Genomic DNA, 18,797 nt, shown 5'->3' with positions numbered 1-18,797 from the left:
GGATAAGGATATTTAGAGAAGGACTTGCACACCATAACAGGTGCTTCGTCTAAAGCAATTTATAAGTTAGTATGCACAACAGGGCAGCTGATTAAAATGGATCACTTGAAAGGCACTCAACAAATCCTACGCAGTGGGGTTGAAATCTTATTCCTCATTGAAGAGTACACCTTTGCTTTGAGCATCCCGTGACACCAGTTCCACCCCAAGTGTTAATGGCTGTCAGGATGAAGGAGGATTCCAGGGCAGGATCACGGACCAGCACCTTGGCATAGCCCCGGGCTGGGATAGCCATAGAAGGAAGGAAAGGAAGAAGCTACAGCAAAATGAAGGGAGAAAGCTCCTGATGCACAGGAAGAAAAGCCTGCCTTTGTAATGACTAACACATAACTTAAATTGTATCAGGAATGATACAGAAAATTTCAGGTTTTAAAAAACCAAAAAAAAAAAACCAAAACAAAACAAAACAACCACTCAGGTAAAGCAAATTACTTACCCTTAAATAAGTGTTTAAATGAGAATTATACAACAGTCTACAACACAGGTAGAAACTTCAGGGGAAAACTATTGTTACAGTTAATATGCAGTCATCACTGAACCACATCACATGTTAATACAGATGTTTTACAATTCAAAATTCTGTTTATCAACTTCCTTTTGAACTAGAAGTGAGAAATTTATGCCAAATTGCATGCAAAAGATGACAAGTATTTATGCAATACTGGAATTGTAATTCTCTGATAAGAAATGAAGATTATATACCAAAACACATCTGCAAAGGCAGTTACTGTGCTCTGGTTAATCTTACAAAATATGTAAGTGATGCATTTAGACATAATGTGATGTGATTACAATGGAGTTTCACATATTTTCCTTTCTGAGGTTGAGGCTTCTTGACATTAGAGTGACATCTGACATCAAATATACTGGGGAAACTCAACCAATATTAACGGGGGTCCCACTTACATAGCCTGCTGAATTCATCTGCATTTATACTGACAAGAGTGCCATTACTGTAAAAATGTGTTTGTTCAGTGTAACGCACCATAAATGCTTCAAACACAGTATAAATCACCAGAATACTCAACTGGATCCAGGAAAAAAACACCAAACATAAAATTACCAGCTATGCAGCACAGCCTACCTGTATTGAAAAGACTATTGATATAAGTTCAACTGATAACTGTGAACACAACCATACAAAAAAAGCCAAGGAATTTTTAATACCAGATTTAAAACTACATATTTTAGCTTCCAGATTTGACACTGGAAACAGACCTCTAAGAAAATGTAGCAAAGAGCTAATCTCTTCATTACTATTTTTGTACTATTTATTTTACAGTTTGCTTATGCCAATAGTAATACAGAAAGGCTGTAAAGTGTTAAACTGCTATGATCATTAATGTTCATGATACATTATCACATCAGGCAACCTGCTAATTTAAACAGTGAAAATACCAGAGCCAAATCTTCTTATCCTGTCTATAAGCTGATAGAGGGCACCTCGTTTTTTTGACATTCCATGCTCTCCAAAGCCACCTTTAAAATGAAAAGAAAAGAAGAAAAAAAAGGAATTTTACAAAAGTTACAAACATGCAATCTTACACTTACACCAACTATACAGTCTGGAGACATTAGAAAATACCCTGTAAAACCTGCAATGCATCTTCAAGGAAGTTTTACATTCTTCAGTGACTCACATATGAATTTTTCAAGTATTTGTGACAATGAAATAAAACCACATTTTTTAGCTGAAAAATTTTCTAATATGCATTCCAGAACATAAGCCAACATGTCTTTGTTATTCAGACAAATCATGACAATTACATCATCTAATTATTATTTGGAGCTTTTTTCTTCCTGGTGACCTTGACATCCTCAAAGTCATATTGATTGACAGCTAAAAGGCTTACTCTCACAGAAATATCCTGAATGCATGCCATAATCTTCTCATTTCAAGGGAGGGGGAAAAGGGAAAGCAAACACCCAAAGTCTCACCAGAAATAAACAACAGAACTGACACAAACTTAATATGGCTGATTTCACCATGCAAGATTTGGTTTTCTTTGTCAACATGCAAATAGTTGTCAGGGCACTCTCAAGGCTTTGAGAGCATCTCATGCCGGGTGCATATTGCAGTAAGACCCTGCAGGCATATACGTATCTGTGTCGTTTCAGCCATTAATGAGCAAGAAAAACTAAGTTATTAAGTAGCTGATTTTAAAATTTATCATGCCATTTACAGAAATGCATTGCATTTCTAGGTTTACTGTAAACATTTGATCATATACATCTGCCACATACTCCCTTCACATATAATACTTTTGTGGCTGGAAGTGCCTTTGCAAACACCACCAAACCAGACAAATGAACACTGGTAATATTGCACTAGTCAACAAATCATTCAGAATTGTTCAGAAGGTTTTGTGATTTCCAGAACTTTGTAGTAGGTTGTATTTTAAAATTCAGTCTCTGTTATAGGACAAGAGAGTCTTCAAGCTACTTTTACAACAGCAAAAGTAAAAAGATAGAAGTAAAAGGACCACTGAAACCTCCAGCCACCACTAAAAAGACCTTTCCCAACTCCCCATAAAATCTTTAAATATAATATATGAAAAATGCGTCTATTAAAAAACAACTTAAAAATCGTATTACAGATGAGAAAATTCCATATAAGGCAAGTGAGTTTGTGTGGCTGCTCAGTGAATAACAATCTGCCTAATTATTTGGATTACACTGTCACATAGCTGCTGGCTCCCTTGAGAAAAATTTTCCAAATTTTTTAAAACATTTTAGATAGATGAGGTAATAGTAACTTGTTGGAAAGGAATGTGTTGAACATGTCATTAATGTAATTGTCTCTCATGTTTAACATTCATATTAAAAAAAGGCATATAGCTAAAGATTCCAAACAAATATCAAAATACCCTTAAAAGAATCAACTGTCAGGCATAACAGAAAAAAACAAAGACTCCATTAAATAAACTATTATACTGTAATTATTTCTAGAAAGAATATTAAACTACCACTTCTGTGTTAACACAGCCTGTGTATTCCATTTAGTGAAAAGCTAGAGCCAAAAAAGTATCTCATATAACTGGTTTGTCTTATATGAATAATATACAGTCTTGTCCAGCCACAATCCAAAAAAGTTTTTTAAAAAATAAATCAAAATTGCTGCATCTTCTCACACTTCAAGCAGGAGAAGAAGGATACTTTTGGCAGTTTGGACTAAAAAAATATACACATAACAATGTTATCAGCTTTACTGTTGTTTCTGTTTACAATTATTATGTATATTGCTTGGAAAAAAATTACTAACAAAATGACAGAGCCACCCTCTGAGAAGCTCACAGATTAAGTATCTGACCCTGAAAATCCAGGCAGATAATCCTCACCAAAAGGAGTAGTCACATAAGGTGAACCAGAGCCTGTGAGCCTCAGGATTTTTTATTAGTAGTTGCAATGAAAAATGAGACTCTACTATTCTGTCTTGCTGGTTTACACCCAAGTGTCTAACTAACGCTTCTACCTGATGTCACCTTTAGTTTGTGAAGGTTAACAACAGAAAGCGCTCATAAATCAAACTTGTAATTAATTGTCATTGTGTCTGTAATTAAGGTAAAAATACTAGTTGATTTTCTGTTTCACAGACTTTTTACATTCCTTTTCCAGTTGCTACCTAATATCAACTAATTAGCTGTTGGCAATTTACTCTTTTGAAAATGAGGGGGGGGGGAAGCACACTAGGTTATGCAGTTTGCAAAAACAGTCTAAGCCAGTTTATGCATCAAAATGTTGCAAATCTAGAAAAACAATTACATTTTCAAGTGCAAAATTGAGTTCATCAACTCCGTTTTTAGAAAAATCAAGGATGTTGAGTATTCACTGGGAGCCACTATTAAATCATTAATTTCAGCAGTTTTTTCTCCAAAGTCCAGCCCCACTGACCACTGCAGTTGCACTGATTACTCTTGTGCAATAAAGGGCAAAAATTTTGACCCCAATGCATTAGTCATCCTCAGTAGCATGACTCAGTATCCTCAATAGGACACTATCCACAGGGAAAGATAATGCACAAATCTCAAGCCAGGTAAGGAAAGAAAATTATATAATAGAATACAAAATATTATTGAAAAAGAGCATAGAAATGTGTATTATTCTGTGGCAATTGAGAGGGGGAAAAAACAAGTCTGCAGTTAAAAAGAAAAAAATAGAAAAGCAAGAAGAAAATGGAAAGCCTGCAGGTCAAAGAAATCACTTGACTGCATCCATTTTAAGGGGAAATGACCGACCTTGCTCTCTACATTTTGTCAGCAAAGCTAGCGCTTGACATACCCTCAAAGCCAATTAAAACTATTTGGGGGAAAGAGGGACAAGGAAACCACTGACTATTAACATTTTGAAATCCAGTCTTGAACTAGAAACTATCAAAGGTGTTCCTGCCTTGAAAAGACAAGTGGCTTTAAAAGGAGATAAAATAAATTTTCAAGTTGTTATAAAATCAGTCTAATCACGACATTAACTACAAAGAATATAAATATTTTAAATATATCAGTATTTACAGAATTGAAAATTACTTATTTGGTCTGAAAAATTCCTTTCTGATCATTCCTCAAAGTGACCCTTATTTGCACATATCAGGAATCGTCAAGTTAACAGTAGCTCAGTTCAGGAACATATAGAACATGCTTAGTAGAAAATAAATTTCAATTATGCACTTATACAGTTTCCAATAGCATTTTTTCCACACTTTTCCTAAGTAACTTGGCTTTTTTGGTATCGTAACCTTAAAGTTTACAAAATTCTGCTATGAATTTACAAATCAGCATGAAAGCATAGATGCTTTTAGATACATTAGATATAATCCATGCCTAAATGGATGTCTGTTTTCTCTTATACATAAATAGTGTCTCTTTCCCTGGTTGTCTGAATATCCAACTGCCTGTGTTAATCAGATTGCAGCTGCTGGCACTAATGTGCTGTATGTTAACAACAGCAAGTAAACATATAATAAAACGTCAGATAAATAGTTGCTTTTTAGACAAGGCAAATTCTAGCAAGGATGACATGTTCTTATGTTGCTTCTTAATCTGGGTACAGATATGGATGGAAATGAAAAAAGAGCAAAAGGAGGAATTGTAATTCCAGACTCCCAGTCTGGCTTCCAGGATTCCACGTATGTTCTCTATAAGGCATCTGGGCTCGGCTACTAGGAAGTTTTAGCAACAAAAGTAAAGCTTTGTACAATTTCCCTTCCCACATGACCATGTGCAGATTTACAGTTCCTAGTGGCTTCTGCTCTTCAGTTCAACAAGATATTTTTAATCAGAAATGCCAGATTAAAATTTTAGCTTTTATCTTTCTTTCCTTAGAACAAATTTATACTCATTGTTTCATAACTCTTTAAAGTGTAACCTAATATTACCCAAAACATTATACTGACTTTCTACATTTAAAAAAAGAGATTGCCTTCCATGCAGAAATAAATAACAGAAAAAATAAGTTAAAACAAGCTTGAAACATCGTACCTGTGTTATGGCCAAGTCTTTCGTTGGAGTGCTGCGTAAGGTCAATAGTCCTGTCAATTTGAAAGATTTTTAAGTCTTCATCATCTAAGGCAATATCTCCCCAAAAGACAGCTTTAAATAAAAAAGAGCTCAATTTAATTAAAGAATTTATTTATACAATAAAACCAATCTGAAGACTATAATGCCATGTTACAACCCTCGGGAAAATATATGACAAGTATATACTTACATCACATATGTTTGCTTACTGATCTGTATTTTTATACAAAGAAAGAAACCTACCTAGCAAAACAAATAATCTGTTTCAGTATTCTCCTAAACTCTCAGTCATTTTAGTTTCTTTACACATTGCCTAAACGCAATAATTTAAAGGTAATGTCAATCTATTAACAGATTTGCAGCATCTGTTGTTTTCTGTAAGTAAACACAATAAAGCAGAAAAGACACTGAACATGGTAAAATTCAAACTATGAAGTCAAAAACATACAGTACTGTGAAAATACAACCTTTACATTTCCTAACATCTTCCCAAAAATTTTAGTTATTTGAAGTAAATTTTATTATGCTCCAATGATTTTCTATATTTCATTGTTTGCCTCTGAGAATTAATGTTTATCTGTTTTATGTTAAACTGAGTGAAAAAACTCCTTATTTTTCATTTTTCTCTTGGTTTATTTCTATGCTTCTATAGCTAATCTCACTATTAGGATTCTTTCAAATACTTTGCTTTTCAAAGCTCCAGTCTCTCCTCCTTTTTAACCTTTCTTTGGTGGGTTTCTTCTCTCTTCTCCTGTTCTCTTTCAGGCGCTCTCAGTTTTTTTTCTGTTCCAACTTTTGCATAGCTAACTCATCTTCCCTAAGCTGCCATCACAAGTCAATGAACCAAGATATAGGCCCACTTGCAAGAACTCTGGATCTACAACCTCAGCCTTTCATCTCTGCCTGCTTTTGCTGAGATTTTATCCTGAGATCTCCCTGCCAGCTCAAACTTATCATTAAAGCTGAACTCAACAGGCCATAACCTCAACTACTGTGAATGAAGTCAACCGAGCATATACCAATTAACGTGAGCTGAAGTGGTTATTATCTTTATTCCAATTCTTCCTTTTCCCTCTCTTCACTGCCTCTGTCGATAGCTCTATTATTTGTCCCCCCAGAGTCACAAAGCCCCTGGGTTCAATCTTGGTGTCATCTTCAACCCTTTCCCTTCTTTCTCCCATCCAGGAAGACATCACTAGGTCTGCTTGGCTGTTCATTACACAGTTCCACAGAAAACTGCTTTCTTCACTTCCATACAACTAAAACCTTGTCCAAAGTCCAGCTGTTACCAAATCATTCTCTCTAGTCTACTTCCATTCAAACTGACTCTAATATTGTCTTTCTTTGTCTGTTTTTTATATCATCTGGTAGAGAATATTCAACAGGTAACACTCTCAATAGTTTCATGCTGCTGCAAAAGTTACCTTTTTCTTATTTACTGATGCTTATATTCATTAGTGTTTAATCAAATGAACATCAAAGAGGTTTTACTTAAGCAGAAAGTTATGTATTTCTAAAGAACTCCCAAAATATTACATTGCTTCCTCCCATTTCCATTTTTTTTCTTGAATGCAAGGCAACTAGGAGAAATCACGCTGAACATGCATTTGGTCTGCTTTGTGAAATTCCTAAAAAAAAAAAAACAGATCACAGGCACAGAGCTCCAAAATGAAAATGAAACTTTTCAGTTAAAAACATAACCAACATCTTACATCTTCCCTAAATCTGGGTATGTCCGTGTATATAATTTTTACACAAGATAACATTTCTTAGAAACCACAAGTATTTGGGACCATTTCTGAGACTGTTCAGTCACTTCAACACGTTTCTGAACAGTCTCCTTCCAGAAGTCACTACTTCCTCATGTTCACGCCAAGGACACCCCCCTGGCCAGCCTGCTCTCACCAGGGAGGGTGTTTACCACCAGGCCAAGAGACAGAGCTAGTGGCAGCTCTAGATAGGTGGGTTTATTTTCCCTTAAGCTTCTAGGAAAAGTATCTCCAAGTGTCAGTGTTTTGAACAGTGAGGGGAGAAAGTCTCCATCTGACTGGAGTTAAATATTATTTATTATTTACTATTGTAAACACCACCTAAGATTTCTCACTGATGTCATTTGTAATAGGCGCCACTGTATAAGCACAATGAAAGATTTCAAACTTTAATAAACAGAACAGAAAATGCCAAGAGGAACTATTAACATTTCAGTCTACAAAGATATGATGTGTCCCAGGAGAGGTCACACAGGCTGTCCACAACAGACTCCAGGAAGTGCTAAAGCTTAACAGCAAGCCCATTTTTCTTCCCTGGTAGGACTGAGAACTAACAAAAGCAAGGTTCTGAATTAACAATAGGTGATCCAAAAAATAACTCACCAAAAAAATGCATTAGCAGAAACTCCTTTGCTTTCAGTAATACTGATGTATAAATACGAAAACCGAAGGCAAATCAAACTTCAGAAAAATAGTAAAGTAGAAAAAAATATCGGTGGAAAACATCCTCCTCAGTCCTGATGAAACATCTTTATCACTTCACTGTGGTGACACTCACTTAAACATGAGAATACAAATAGTGAAGACTAAACCCTTTAAATTTATCTGACATAAACGCATTGAATTAGCGTGTACTTATATAAAACATACCTCGGTGTTCAGGCAAGGTATAGCCACTTTGTCTGTTGGGTTCGAAAGGAAAACAAAGCTATGCTACTTCTGTTAACCCTCTGGACTGCTAGCTAATTTTTGATCAGCAACGAAGCACAAGGTTAAGTTTAACAATATATAACCATGGTAATGTAACAATAAGCACTGATGCAAGTTTGATGTAATTGTAATCTGTGTGGCCAATAGGAGCTAGGTTATCTAATGTATTAACTGAACATGAGTTAACACTGAAGAAAGCAATATTTATGATTGATCATTTAAAAGTATAATGGAAAGTTTGGAGCTTTATTCAGGCCACTTTTTTTGAAGCAAAGCAATTCTCTTTTGCAGAAAAAGACAAACACATGAAAGACACATGATGAAAAGCAGAAACCTTGACAGAATTAACTCATTTGAGTTTAGCAACAATAATTGCCACTTCACTTATACAGTGTGATTTTCTGAATTAATTCCAGTTCAATTGGGAAGATATATACCTAGCAAAAGAAACAGCAGTTAACTGGATGCTATTTAATTTCAATATAGCCCAAGCAATCAGGAACGGAGACAAAAAGAGAGCTGACAACTGCTTTTTTAAAAAATACACCTTTTTTTCAGTGTAAGGTCTACACTGGGTATAAATTCTGCTCTGAAACACAACCCCACTCACATTATCCAATAAAATAAAAACAGGTACCTCCCACAATTAAAAGTATCCTTTAAGTTTCAAAGTACTTTGTGACTAGAGAAGACTGTATTTTTGTCTCCTACTTTAACATTTTTATGGCCTGAAACTATCTGAAGAAGTCACTCTGTATTCTTCATCGTGTCACATGCCATCAATCTTAACGCTACGGAAAGCAAGCACAGGATTTTTGGGGTATGCAAGGCATGATGTTAAAGACTTTGCTAAGACTATGTTAGGATTAAGAGCTTTATTAGCTCCCTGGAAGGAACTTCAGACAGAACTGAACTGTTCAGCTCTGTACCTCCCACTTTTTTCAAAGATATTTAGTTCATAAGTTTTATCCAGAAAATTAACAAGAATCTGATAACCAATTCACTTAGCATGCAAACAAAACAAAACAAACAAAAAACCCAAACACCAAAAGGATGGAAAAACTTTCAGAATTATCCAAACTGAACTTGAACGTACCTCTACTTATTTTAGGTTGCTTCATATTATCTCTTACCCTAACTATGTATCAGTGGCCAGGAAAACCTACATGGTCACAGGCAGCTTTTCCACTTAATTTGAAAATGCAAAATTGGCAAGCTTAGGAAAAACCTGTTGAAAATCTGAGACAGTATTAATAAACAAAAAGTATTTCAAGTATCTTTTACTATGTATAGGTTCTTAATAAAAAAGAAAATGGATCATTTTGTCCAATACTTGATAATGAGGTATATAACCTGCTATACCAGATTTCATGCAACTTTCTTTTATTTGAGTTATATTTTCATGTGTTTTATATGGACACAACATTATGCATTTACAGAAATTCAGAGACAATACATGCACAAAATTCGGAAAGATGGACACAAACTCACCATGCAGTAAAAGTATGGTTTTTTCTTTAACAGTGAAGAAGGATTTATGTGGAGCCCCTTAAAGCAGAGAATACTCTTTACCAGCAGATGCAGTTCTGCTTTCATACAACTCAAATCCCTCAGCCAAACATCAGCTTCAAAAAGGTCTTAATTTATTAAAAAACAAAACACTGCCATGTAAAGCAGCTCAGGTCACTACATGTAAGCTGTCAGCTCACAAGCATGAAAACAAACAGGGAAATAAGTAGGTTGTAAAAGATATCTTGCCATCCAGAGAAACACATCTGAACATCACCACACAAGCAATGTGACTGGAAACTAAACCCAAGATGGTCTATAAAATACAGATCGAGCACAGAAACTACAGCTACACTCTACTGCTTGTAATGGGAACTATCATGTTACCATAAGTAATTACAATTCATCTGCAAAGCTGTCTTTGGTAGTCTACTTTCTTCCAACAAGACCATCACTGCATCAAATATCCAGTATTCTAAAGGATAAAATAAATACTAAGGATAGGAAATAAATATAAATAAATAAGTATTTTTTGGAAAATGGAATGAAAATTAGTTTAAGCACAGGAATGCACGCACATGCTATGAATCACTTAGAATACAGGGTTGGGACAAGAAAAGGCTTTCATGACTTTGTAGAAGGTGGTCAGTAGTCCATGGAACAAGAGAGAAATCGCGCGGTTAAATCCAGGGGGCTGTGGTATGTGGTAGGATGGCTCGTTCTGGGATTCGGAATGTTAATTAGCGTGTAAGTCTGCAAAGTATGTACAGCAGTATGTTCCTTACAATCGTAATAAATTACATACATCGAACTTCCTTCACAGTTCGCCCTATAGCTATTAACTTTTAAAACTAAACATTGTAACAGCCGGTTTTTAATACAATACCTTCCCGGCCGCACTCACGCCGCTATCAGCAGCCAGGTGCAACAAGGCGCAGCGCGGAGGCTGCGGCACTCGGCGCGCGCCGCGCAGCGCTGGGGGGGCGGGGCGGGGCGCCAGGTACCACGGACAGCGCTGCGGCACCGCCACCGCCACCGGCCCCCCTCCCCCCCACCGCCACCGGCCCCTCGCCACCGGCCTCCGCCACCGGCCACCCCCCACCCCACCCCGCCCCCACCCCGCCCCCGGCCTCCCCCGCCCCCGGTTCCCTCCCCGCCACCGGCACCGCCGGCGCCCCCCCGGGCGCGTGCCCGGCTCGGGGACCAACTTCCCGCCTTCGGAAGGCCGGAGAGCACAAGACGAGGGAGCCCTTCCCAGGCTTTGCCAAACCGAGCTGCGAAGCGCTGGGCCGCGGGCGCCCTGCCGTTCTGTGAGCAGGTGCCGAGCTGCGACAGGGAGCCGGCTCCTGGCCGAGCAGGTACCAGCGGAAGGACCAGTGCAGCATCAGAAGGCACTTCAGAAGCAAAGCCTCGGATCAGGGTACGCTACCGGGAGTGGAAAGCCCAGGCAGCGTTCCTTCACCCCCCTCCCCAGCAGCTGCCGGGAGCAGACAACGGAACATGGCACTTAGGACACAACTGAAACCTGAAGAGCTCCTGTGGTGTCCTTCGATAGGAAGGGGCACACCCAGCACCTTCCAAAGTCTGAACAGTAATTCAATGCAGCAAGAGGTGCCAAAAAGTGTGCTGGCCCAGGCTCAGGGCAGGTCTCATCTAAACCCACACGTGCGGCACTTCCAATTAGCAGCCTCTTCCATAGCTGAGTCACCGAGCACTTCCCTGTAACAACAGAGCTATGTGTGCTGCAGTCCACCTCGGGGAGTCATTTTGTTCCATACAATCCCTTCACGGCTTACATAACTGTCTCTAACTCTGAATAGAAAAAGGAAAATTTAGAGCTAAATAAGTAAAAACAATTTCACTTCATTACATGGAAGACAACATACGCACTATAATTAACCTGATTTTGTATTCCCACCGTCTTCAAATCAGTTCAGTCTTTCCAAGATTTTTGTGTACAATACACTCTTCTTAGAAATCATTAAAATGAGAACAAGACAGGGCAAATAAACAGCAAAAGATGTTTCATGCAACCACAAGCATGCCACACCCTCGGCTCTATCACTGTTCATCATGAGTGCTAACCTCAGCTGGAACTATTTAATAAATTTCTGTGTTACCATCACGGAACATTCAAAAGAAATTTAGGAATTGCAATTGAAGTTGATTTAATCAAGTGTTTGATAATTAACCAGATCAGTTTTGCTTTTTATTGAACAAAAATATGAAAGGAAAAAAGTTAAATAAAACTTTTACAACATTAAATAGAAGACCATGGCAGGTGTTTTCACAGACACACCAAAACAAGGAACTTCCTTAATTTCACCATGCAGCATTTTTTAATCTGCGCAACTATGAACAAGAGTTAACAAAAAGTCTTGATTTACTTGAAAAAGCTCATATAGCCACACCTGAGAAGGGAAATAACACTTCTGACTGGCTCCATCCATGTTCCTACTCACTGTATTAAGTAAATTATGTAAAACAGCACGCTCATCAACACTCACACCAATTCTATTTTCCAAGACTCCTGCTTCAAACTCCTAACCAGAAAGCCACCGTTCTCCCTAAGGAATGTAGCATTTCCACTTCTATCAGAAAAGAAAATAACGATGGTAGAATACTTTAAACATCTCCAGACTGCACATCGGTTAGAAAAACATTCCTCCATCCTTTTAAACGTAGCATCTCTTGACAACAGCTCGCACAGACACACTTAAAGTTATCCCGAAATCAGCTAGTTCATGTATGGCAGTGATGTAGCCTTAGAAGCACAAATTTTAATGCAATTTACTCAAATCTTCCATGACACAGCTTCCCTGTTGACACCATTACCTGCAACCCACCACTGCCTCATGTCATCCACTCTTAGACACTTCCCCTGTGTTCCCCATGCACAATGCTTTTGCCTCCTGCCTTCCTTTCACCGTGTGTTCCCGACTATAGGCAGGGTGCTGGCAAGGCAGCAGCCCTGTCGGGGCCACGCTAACGCTTGGGGAGCCCCGTCTGCAGCAGTCAGCGTTTTACTACGGCTTCCTCACAGTGTTCTCCAAACCGTGCAGGAAGTTACTACCAAACTGCCCCAGCTAGGATAGAAAAAAAAGCCACGTATGGCCTGACGGTGGACACAAAAGCCAGCTGTAGAGCCAAAGGTGGGAGAAGAAAAACAACTGCTGGAGAGGCACCCCCCACCTTACAGAGCCAGCTGTTCCAGCCACACACCCCCAGGCACATGGCAATCTGATCGTAGCACAGCTGGCCTACAGGTTAAGTGGCGTGCAGCACTGGGACATGTTCCAACTTTTTCGAAGCAGAAAATATCTCCAATACAAAGTGATACTCTCATGGAAAACAGAGTATTTGTGACACCCTTTATCAAGGTAAAATCTTCACTTACCAAAAGAGGCATACTTGTAGACCTCGATCTTTGTTGAAAGGGGATGCTAATTTGCTGGAGATGCTTCTCCATGACACAGCAAAAATCTTGATTTACACATCTCCATTTGCTCTGACCTAACTACAGCTTTTACTTTGTTCTTAATTTGAAATTCCATTTTTCAATTCCATTTTTTTCTTTTTCCTTTTTTGAAGGACAGTTTTCATATTCTTTTAAAATTAGTAAAAACAACAACAAAAAGATCTTCAAGAAAGCAAAGACTACTTTGACAGAAGTTCCCAAACGTACTGAACTGTATTTTGAAGACAGGCTCTTTAACAGTGCAACAGCTCTGTGGAAGGTTTGGGTTTGGTTACACTGTTCAACCTGGCAAGCTTCCTGACTTCCAGTAACCATTTTCTTTTTTTATGCAAGATCATCATCACCACCACACACACTTTGTAACTGGTAAAATCTATTCTTCATATAATGGGTTAGCCACTGAACTGAACACAGGGGAACACTGCTGAGCAAGCAGTAAAGGTGTCTTGTCTGCAGGTTGTGGTGGCAAAACAAGCAGCTGCTCTAAGAGCTTCCTCCATCACTGACCGCTGCCTCAAGCCAGATGTTAGCAAAACAAACCTACAGAGAAATACAGTGAAAAAGACCCATTTACCCATCTTGTGCATGACTTTTATTATTATTATTTTTCTACTATTTCTAGGTTTTAGGCATAAATTCACAAGTTAAAAAAAAAAAAAGGCAAAATGTTGAAATACAAGCCTTTCTTAAGAGCGCTTATAGCACTTACCAACCACTTTGACAGGAAAGCCAGGAAAGCCACACCACGACATCAGTGGCTTTCAGAAAGATCAATGACTGCCAAAAATACAGGGCAATCACAGCTGATTTTTCCCCAGCACAACAAATACTGACCTGCTTTACATATGAAACCACATGCAAAAGTAACATCGTGTCCTGTGCCTGTCACTCCTCCTGCCCCCAGGGTAACAGAGGCAGTGAGGGAAATATTTCTCCCTCCTCCTGGGAAGGGCACATGCCACCCTCAGCAGCAGGCACTGCCCCAACACTTCCTGACCTTTCAGCTCGTGATACAGAGCATGGTTTCTGGCATAGGAAGAGGGCTGACAGGTCGTAGGGTGTCTGCTGTACCAGTCACCTGCATATGCTGACTTCTGCTACAGCTAGCTTTAGTAAGGCGGCTTGAAACACACTGCGGGGGAAATTCAGGTCTATAACATCACACCAGTACAATTACCCCAGTTAGCCCTGTATGACCAATACAATGCTCTAATACCCATTTCCATTTTACTTTGAAACTCCATTACCCGGTGAATAGCCTGAGGGTCAAGATCTACCAAGTTAATTATATGGCCAAGTTTTCTTACAGTGGGAAGAACAGGCTCCATGAGGCAAAATTATCACTCTTAAGGTGAAATCTTTTTAAAAATATAGAAAATACATAAATGTATAAAACTAGAAAGAACAAAACTCATTGTTTTTAAATTAAGAATAGAAAATTAATAGAATTGAATTAATTATGTTCCTTAAAGAATGGGAAAACAGATTATAAATTAGCTGCATATAGAAGAATAAAGAAAACCCTTTGTTAGAAAGTTGTCAGTCTGAGCATGCCACCTACATGAAGCAGCTGTTAGGGCCGAGACAGACACAGCAGCTGCTACAAGGCCTCCCCAAAGACGCAAGCCTTAGACATTTTCATTCGAATACCAAGAAAACAGCATAGCACCACCAAATCAAGCAAATTACGAAGCTAATTGATAACGCACGGCACAAGTCAAAGGGATTACACTGGTTTATTCTTCGCTATTACTGTATATATATAATCATAACTGTATCTGCTTTGTACAGAATGTTGTATAGCACAGCTGATGTTTCACAGCTTTTTGTTTTTCTCATACTGTCTAAACTTCAGGTCAAAATAGCTTCTCTAGGTTCACGAAATAAATTACATTTTATAAGTGAAGTACCATACCCTTCATAATTTTTCCACATGATTAACTTTTTTTTTGCTCAGAGCAGACTTAGGCATTTTTAAATTAAAATAATACTTTCATCATTATGAAACAACTGTGCATCACTTGAGCACAGTACTAGTTTCTTTGTCCCAGAAACTTAATTCAATCAGTTCATTGTGGTTATTAAAGGAAAAATCATTTTCTTGTTTTACTTGGCAGTTTTGAAATACTATTTTCAATCTAACCAGAAAGTAAAAAAGGAGCTAGAAGGCTGTATGTATAGATTCGCCCACAGGAATGCATTTGGGGACAGGGGAGGTGGTATGGTGTAGAACTTTCTGTTCAAAACACAAATCAATTTCTAGTTTGATGACTGATGCTTCAATCTTGAAGCCTCAGGAGAGAAGGAAGGTAACGGCACTGTCTGAAGATAGGAAACTGCAGCACAATTATCTAACAAATCACAGACACTAGAAATAAAGTTCATTTTGTTTCCTAGACTTTTGCAGCTCTTGTGGTCTTCAGCCCAACATATGTTAGCATAGTTTGGGAAGAGCAAGTGGGGTTTCAACGTTACCAGCAAAGCTCACTCAAGGGAAAAAATCACGCAACCCAGTGAACACAGAGGCACTTTACAGGCTAGGTAGCTGCAAAATAAAAACTTTTAAGGTGTCTGGAGTTAGGCATCTGCACCCTGATGGGTTAACATGCATGGAAACTTTTGCCACGTGACTGTCATATAGAAAGGGTACCAGGGGAACAAACCAATATCAAGTAGAAGTTGTGAGATACACATACTTGAGCAACGACCATCAGGACTACAAATCTAGTAAAGACTGCAGAGAATAAAATCCTTTCCAAGGATGGAGATTCCCAAAATTCACCTAGAGTACTCTGGGTGTGGGGCAAATCAGTTTTGGTCACAACTTCAATTTAATGTCCTAGCCTTTCAGTGATGGAGTAAGTACAGGGTCAAAAATTACCATTTCTAATATGATGAAAGAATAGATTTATATACATTACAGAAGAAGCATTTGAGATGAGTGGATCTGAGGTCTTGAGCCTTTGCAATCATGTTTTCCTGGGGGGCTGCTGCTTCCAAAGACACTCAGGCAAGTCAGATGTGAACGGTGCCCCTGGAAGAGTCCTGGTGCAAGGACTGGAGGGACAGCTCAGCACAGGGGTGGCCAGAGCCAGCAGAGCACAACCACCGCGCAGCAGCCTTGAGGGGGGAGCAGCAGTAGCTGCCTGGGGATTTGGAGGGCAACCCAGAAGAAGGCTAATTTACAACAAGAACAACAAAGTTTGAGAATTACTGTTTAGCTAAGATATCTCACTTTGGAAATACCAGTCTTCATGAAATTTCACAACTATGTCTTTCCTCTAGAGCTACAGGTTGCTACTATGGAGTAGAAGTGGGTAAGAAACTCAGTAATAAATAACACCCTTACTAATTTTGTTGTGCTATGACAACAAGAGGCCACGTATTTATTCTTTAAAACTTTGCATTATAATATAATAAACATATCACATTAATGTTATAGTGTGGCAATAATGATCTATGTAGAAGTCCTCTCCTTCTGTACCTTCCCCTCACCTTTAAGGAATGAAAAAAACATACTTCATTTTCTCACAGACATAAAACCCCAAGTAAGCTAAAGTAGTACCTCTAAAACAGAAAATCCTGGAATAATCATTAAACGCAAGCAAAGATTTATACAGAAAGCCAAATGGCACAGAAAGGGAAGTGCACGTCTGAGGGATTATCTGGCATTCAGGATCAAGGTTCTCATTGTACCACGTGAAATAAACGTTGCTCCATTTGCACTGTCTTAAACACAGAGAATTATTAAACTGTATATAAATAAACCCTTATTTAGGCTTCAGAAGTGATTTCCATTATCAGCTGCAGCTTCCTGTTTCAGTCGGTTTTGTCATGAGCCTCACTTAAGTCACTCCATCTCAGTTTTTAGCACATCATTCTGCGACCTAGCTCTGCGGAAGAGACAAGGAAAGGAACTAAACAGCTTTTAATGCTGCTTTTTTTGGCAGTGATCCTGTGCTTAATACAGCAAGTTCTGGGTGTTGGACCAACATAATTCTATATTCCCATCCACATATTTAACAGATGTCTTCTACCACATTTTTTTGTTACCGGAGTACAAATTCTAGTCAACACACCTAAAAAGTTGAAGCATGATTATTTTACTCTGTATCATCCAATTCATATCATGGTTTAAAATAGAAATGATGAGTCCCATTTGTCACAATTACTTTGCTTGCTTATTACTGAATACTGGTGGGGTTTTTTCAGCATTTGCAATTTAAGGGGTTGGGCTTTTTTTTTTTTTCCCCATGGAGACTCTGCACAGCTGCTGATTATTTTTTGGACACAGCAAGTAACGCAAACTGAAAGAATATCCTCAGAGTTAGTGAGGCAACAGTAAATGTACAGTGGACAAATCATTGATGCCATCCTATGTCTCATATCAAGTTATTAGTTAGAATTTAATGTTCCATACATCTGAATCTTACATAGCTTAATATTCTGAGCAAATTTAGCCATGATAGTACTTGAGACAGGATTTATACATTCTACTATTTTGCCTCTTGATAGATACGATGAAATCTCATCTCAGTTTTGCATTTATTCCCTCTTGAAAAATACTATTTGTGTAGCTGCTGAAAGCTTTTTTAAATCCTTGTTTTTAAATAGTAAAGAGTATTAGCCTTTTCCAAGTATTCCGCTGCAAGCCAGTGGGATCTCCGCCCCGTCCTGAAAAGAATTATACATGTTGCAAGCAGTCCAAACTTACTCACTTCCTAGGTTTTGGCACTGTTGGTAATCCAAGTATCATCAACAGAACTTAAGCAGGGGAGGTAGGGGAGAAGACAATTTAAAAAAAAAAAAAAAAAAAAAAGAAAATACACTGCTTCAACTTTCCCCTGTCCCTACAGTTTCTTCACAATACTGCCTTTATCCCCAAACTTGGGAGGCTGCAACCACTTTTGCCACCCCCAAGGTGCCACAAAATCAATTAGGTTAAATTGTGCATATTTGCAGGTTATTTTACATAAGGACTTAGAGTCTGCTATTTGTTTGCAACTGATTATCAGACTGATGCCAAAAGCAAATTTAGGAAAAAAAGCAATCCAATAACAAAACCCACCTATGAATCTCACAGATTCTATTACAGACAATCTTGTGATGCAAAATGGTAGCTGTGTAAAAGTTCAAGAATTTCACAAATCTCAAAAGAAAGCAAACAGTTATAGCTTGGTTAAGCTTCCCGTTTCCAGAAAGTCAGTCTCATGCTGATCCTCATTTTATAAGGCATTTTAGTTTGTATGTCAAACAGAAACACTAAAGGGCCAACTCAAATAACAGATCCTGACTTTTTCTCCACGTCTACTATTCTTCTTTTCTTGCCTTCATTAAGCCACTGTAGCTCCTTATATACTGCTTACTACCGGATTCTTAAATTGTTTTATAATAGGGGCCCATAAGTTAGCAGGAAAGCGTACCATGTTCCAATTGCCATCCCACTGGCAGACATCACTTCTCCCATTACAACTGCAGCAGTCTTAATTAAGCTGTTGTTTGCATGAATAAAGAGAGGTTAGATGCTAAGTATTTAATGGT

General features: G+C 38.3%; 1 protein-coding gene across 4 annotated transcripts in view; it reads right to left on the bottom strand.

Annotated features, from left to right (window-relative positions):
- The window catches only part of TLL1 (tolloid like 1), a gene marked incomplete at its 5' end in the record, with an annotated part of 138,527 nt that overhangs the window by 74,174 nt on the left and 45,556 nt on the right, over window positions 1-18,797 (bottom strand). For 2 of the 4 annotated variants that reach the window (XM_080371012.1, XM_080371008.1), the window contains 2 exons: window positions 1,459-1,539; window positions 5,532-5,642. In XM_080371012.1, the coding sequence (XP_080227138.1) occupies window positions 1,459-1,539; window positions 5,532-5,642 (192 nt within the window). Of the gene's footprint in view, window positions 1-1,458; window positions 1,540-5,531; window positions 5,643-9,760; window positions 10,841-18,797 lie in introns of those variants that run through there. The other 2 variants (XM_080371009.1, XM_080371010.1) reach the window with 2 other exon arrangements.

Source organism: Falco punctatus, assembly GCF_963210335.1.
Source record: "Falco punctatus genome assembly, chromosome: 1".
In the NCBI taxonomy this organism is placed as follows: domain Eukaryota; kingdom Metazoa; phylum Chordata; class Aves; order Falconiformes; family Falconidae; genus Falco; species Falco punctatus.
Note: the sequence above shows the minus strand (reverse complement) of the source record. Positions and strands in the feature narration are given on the sequence as shown.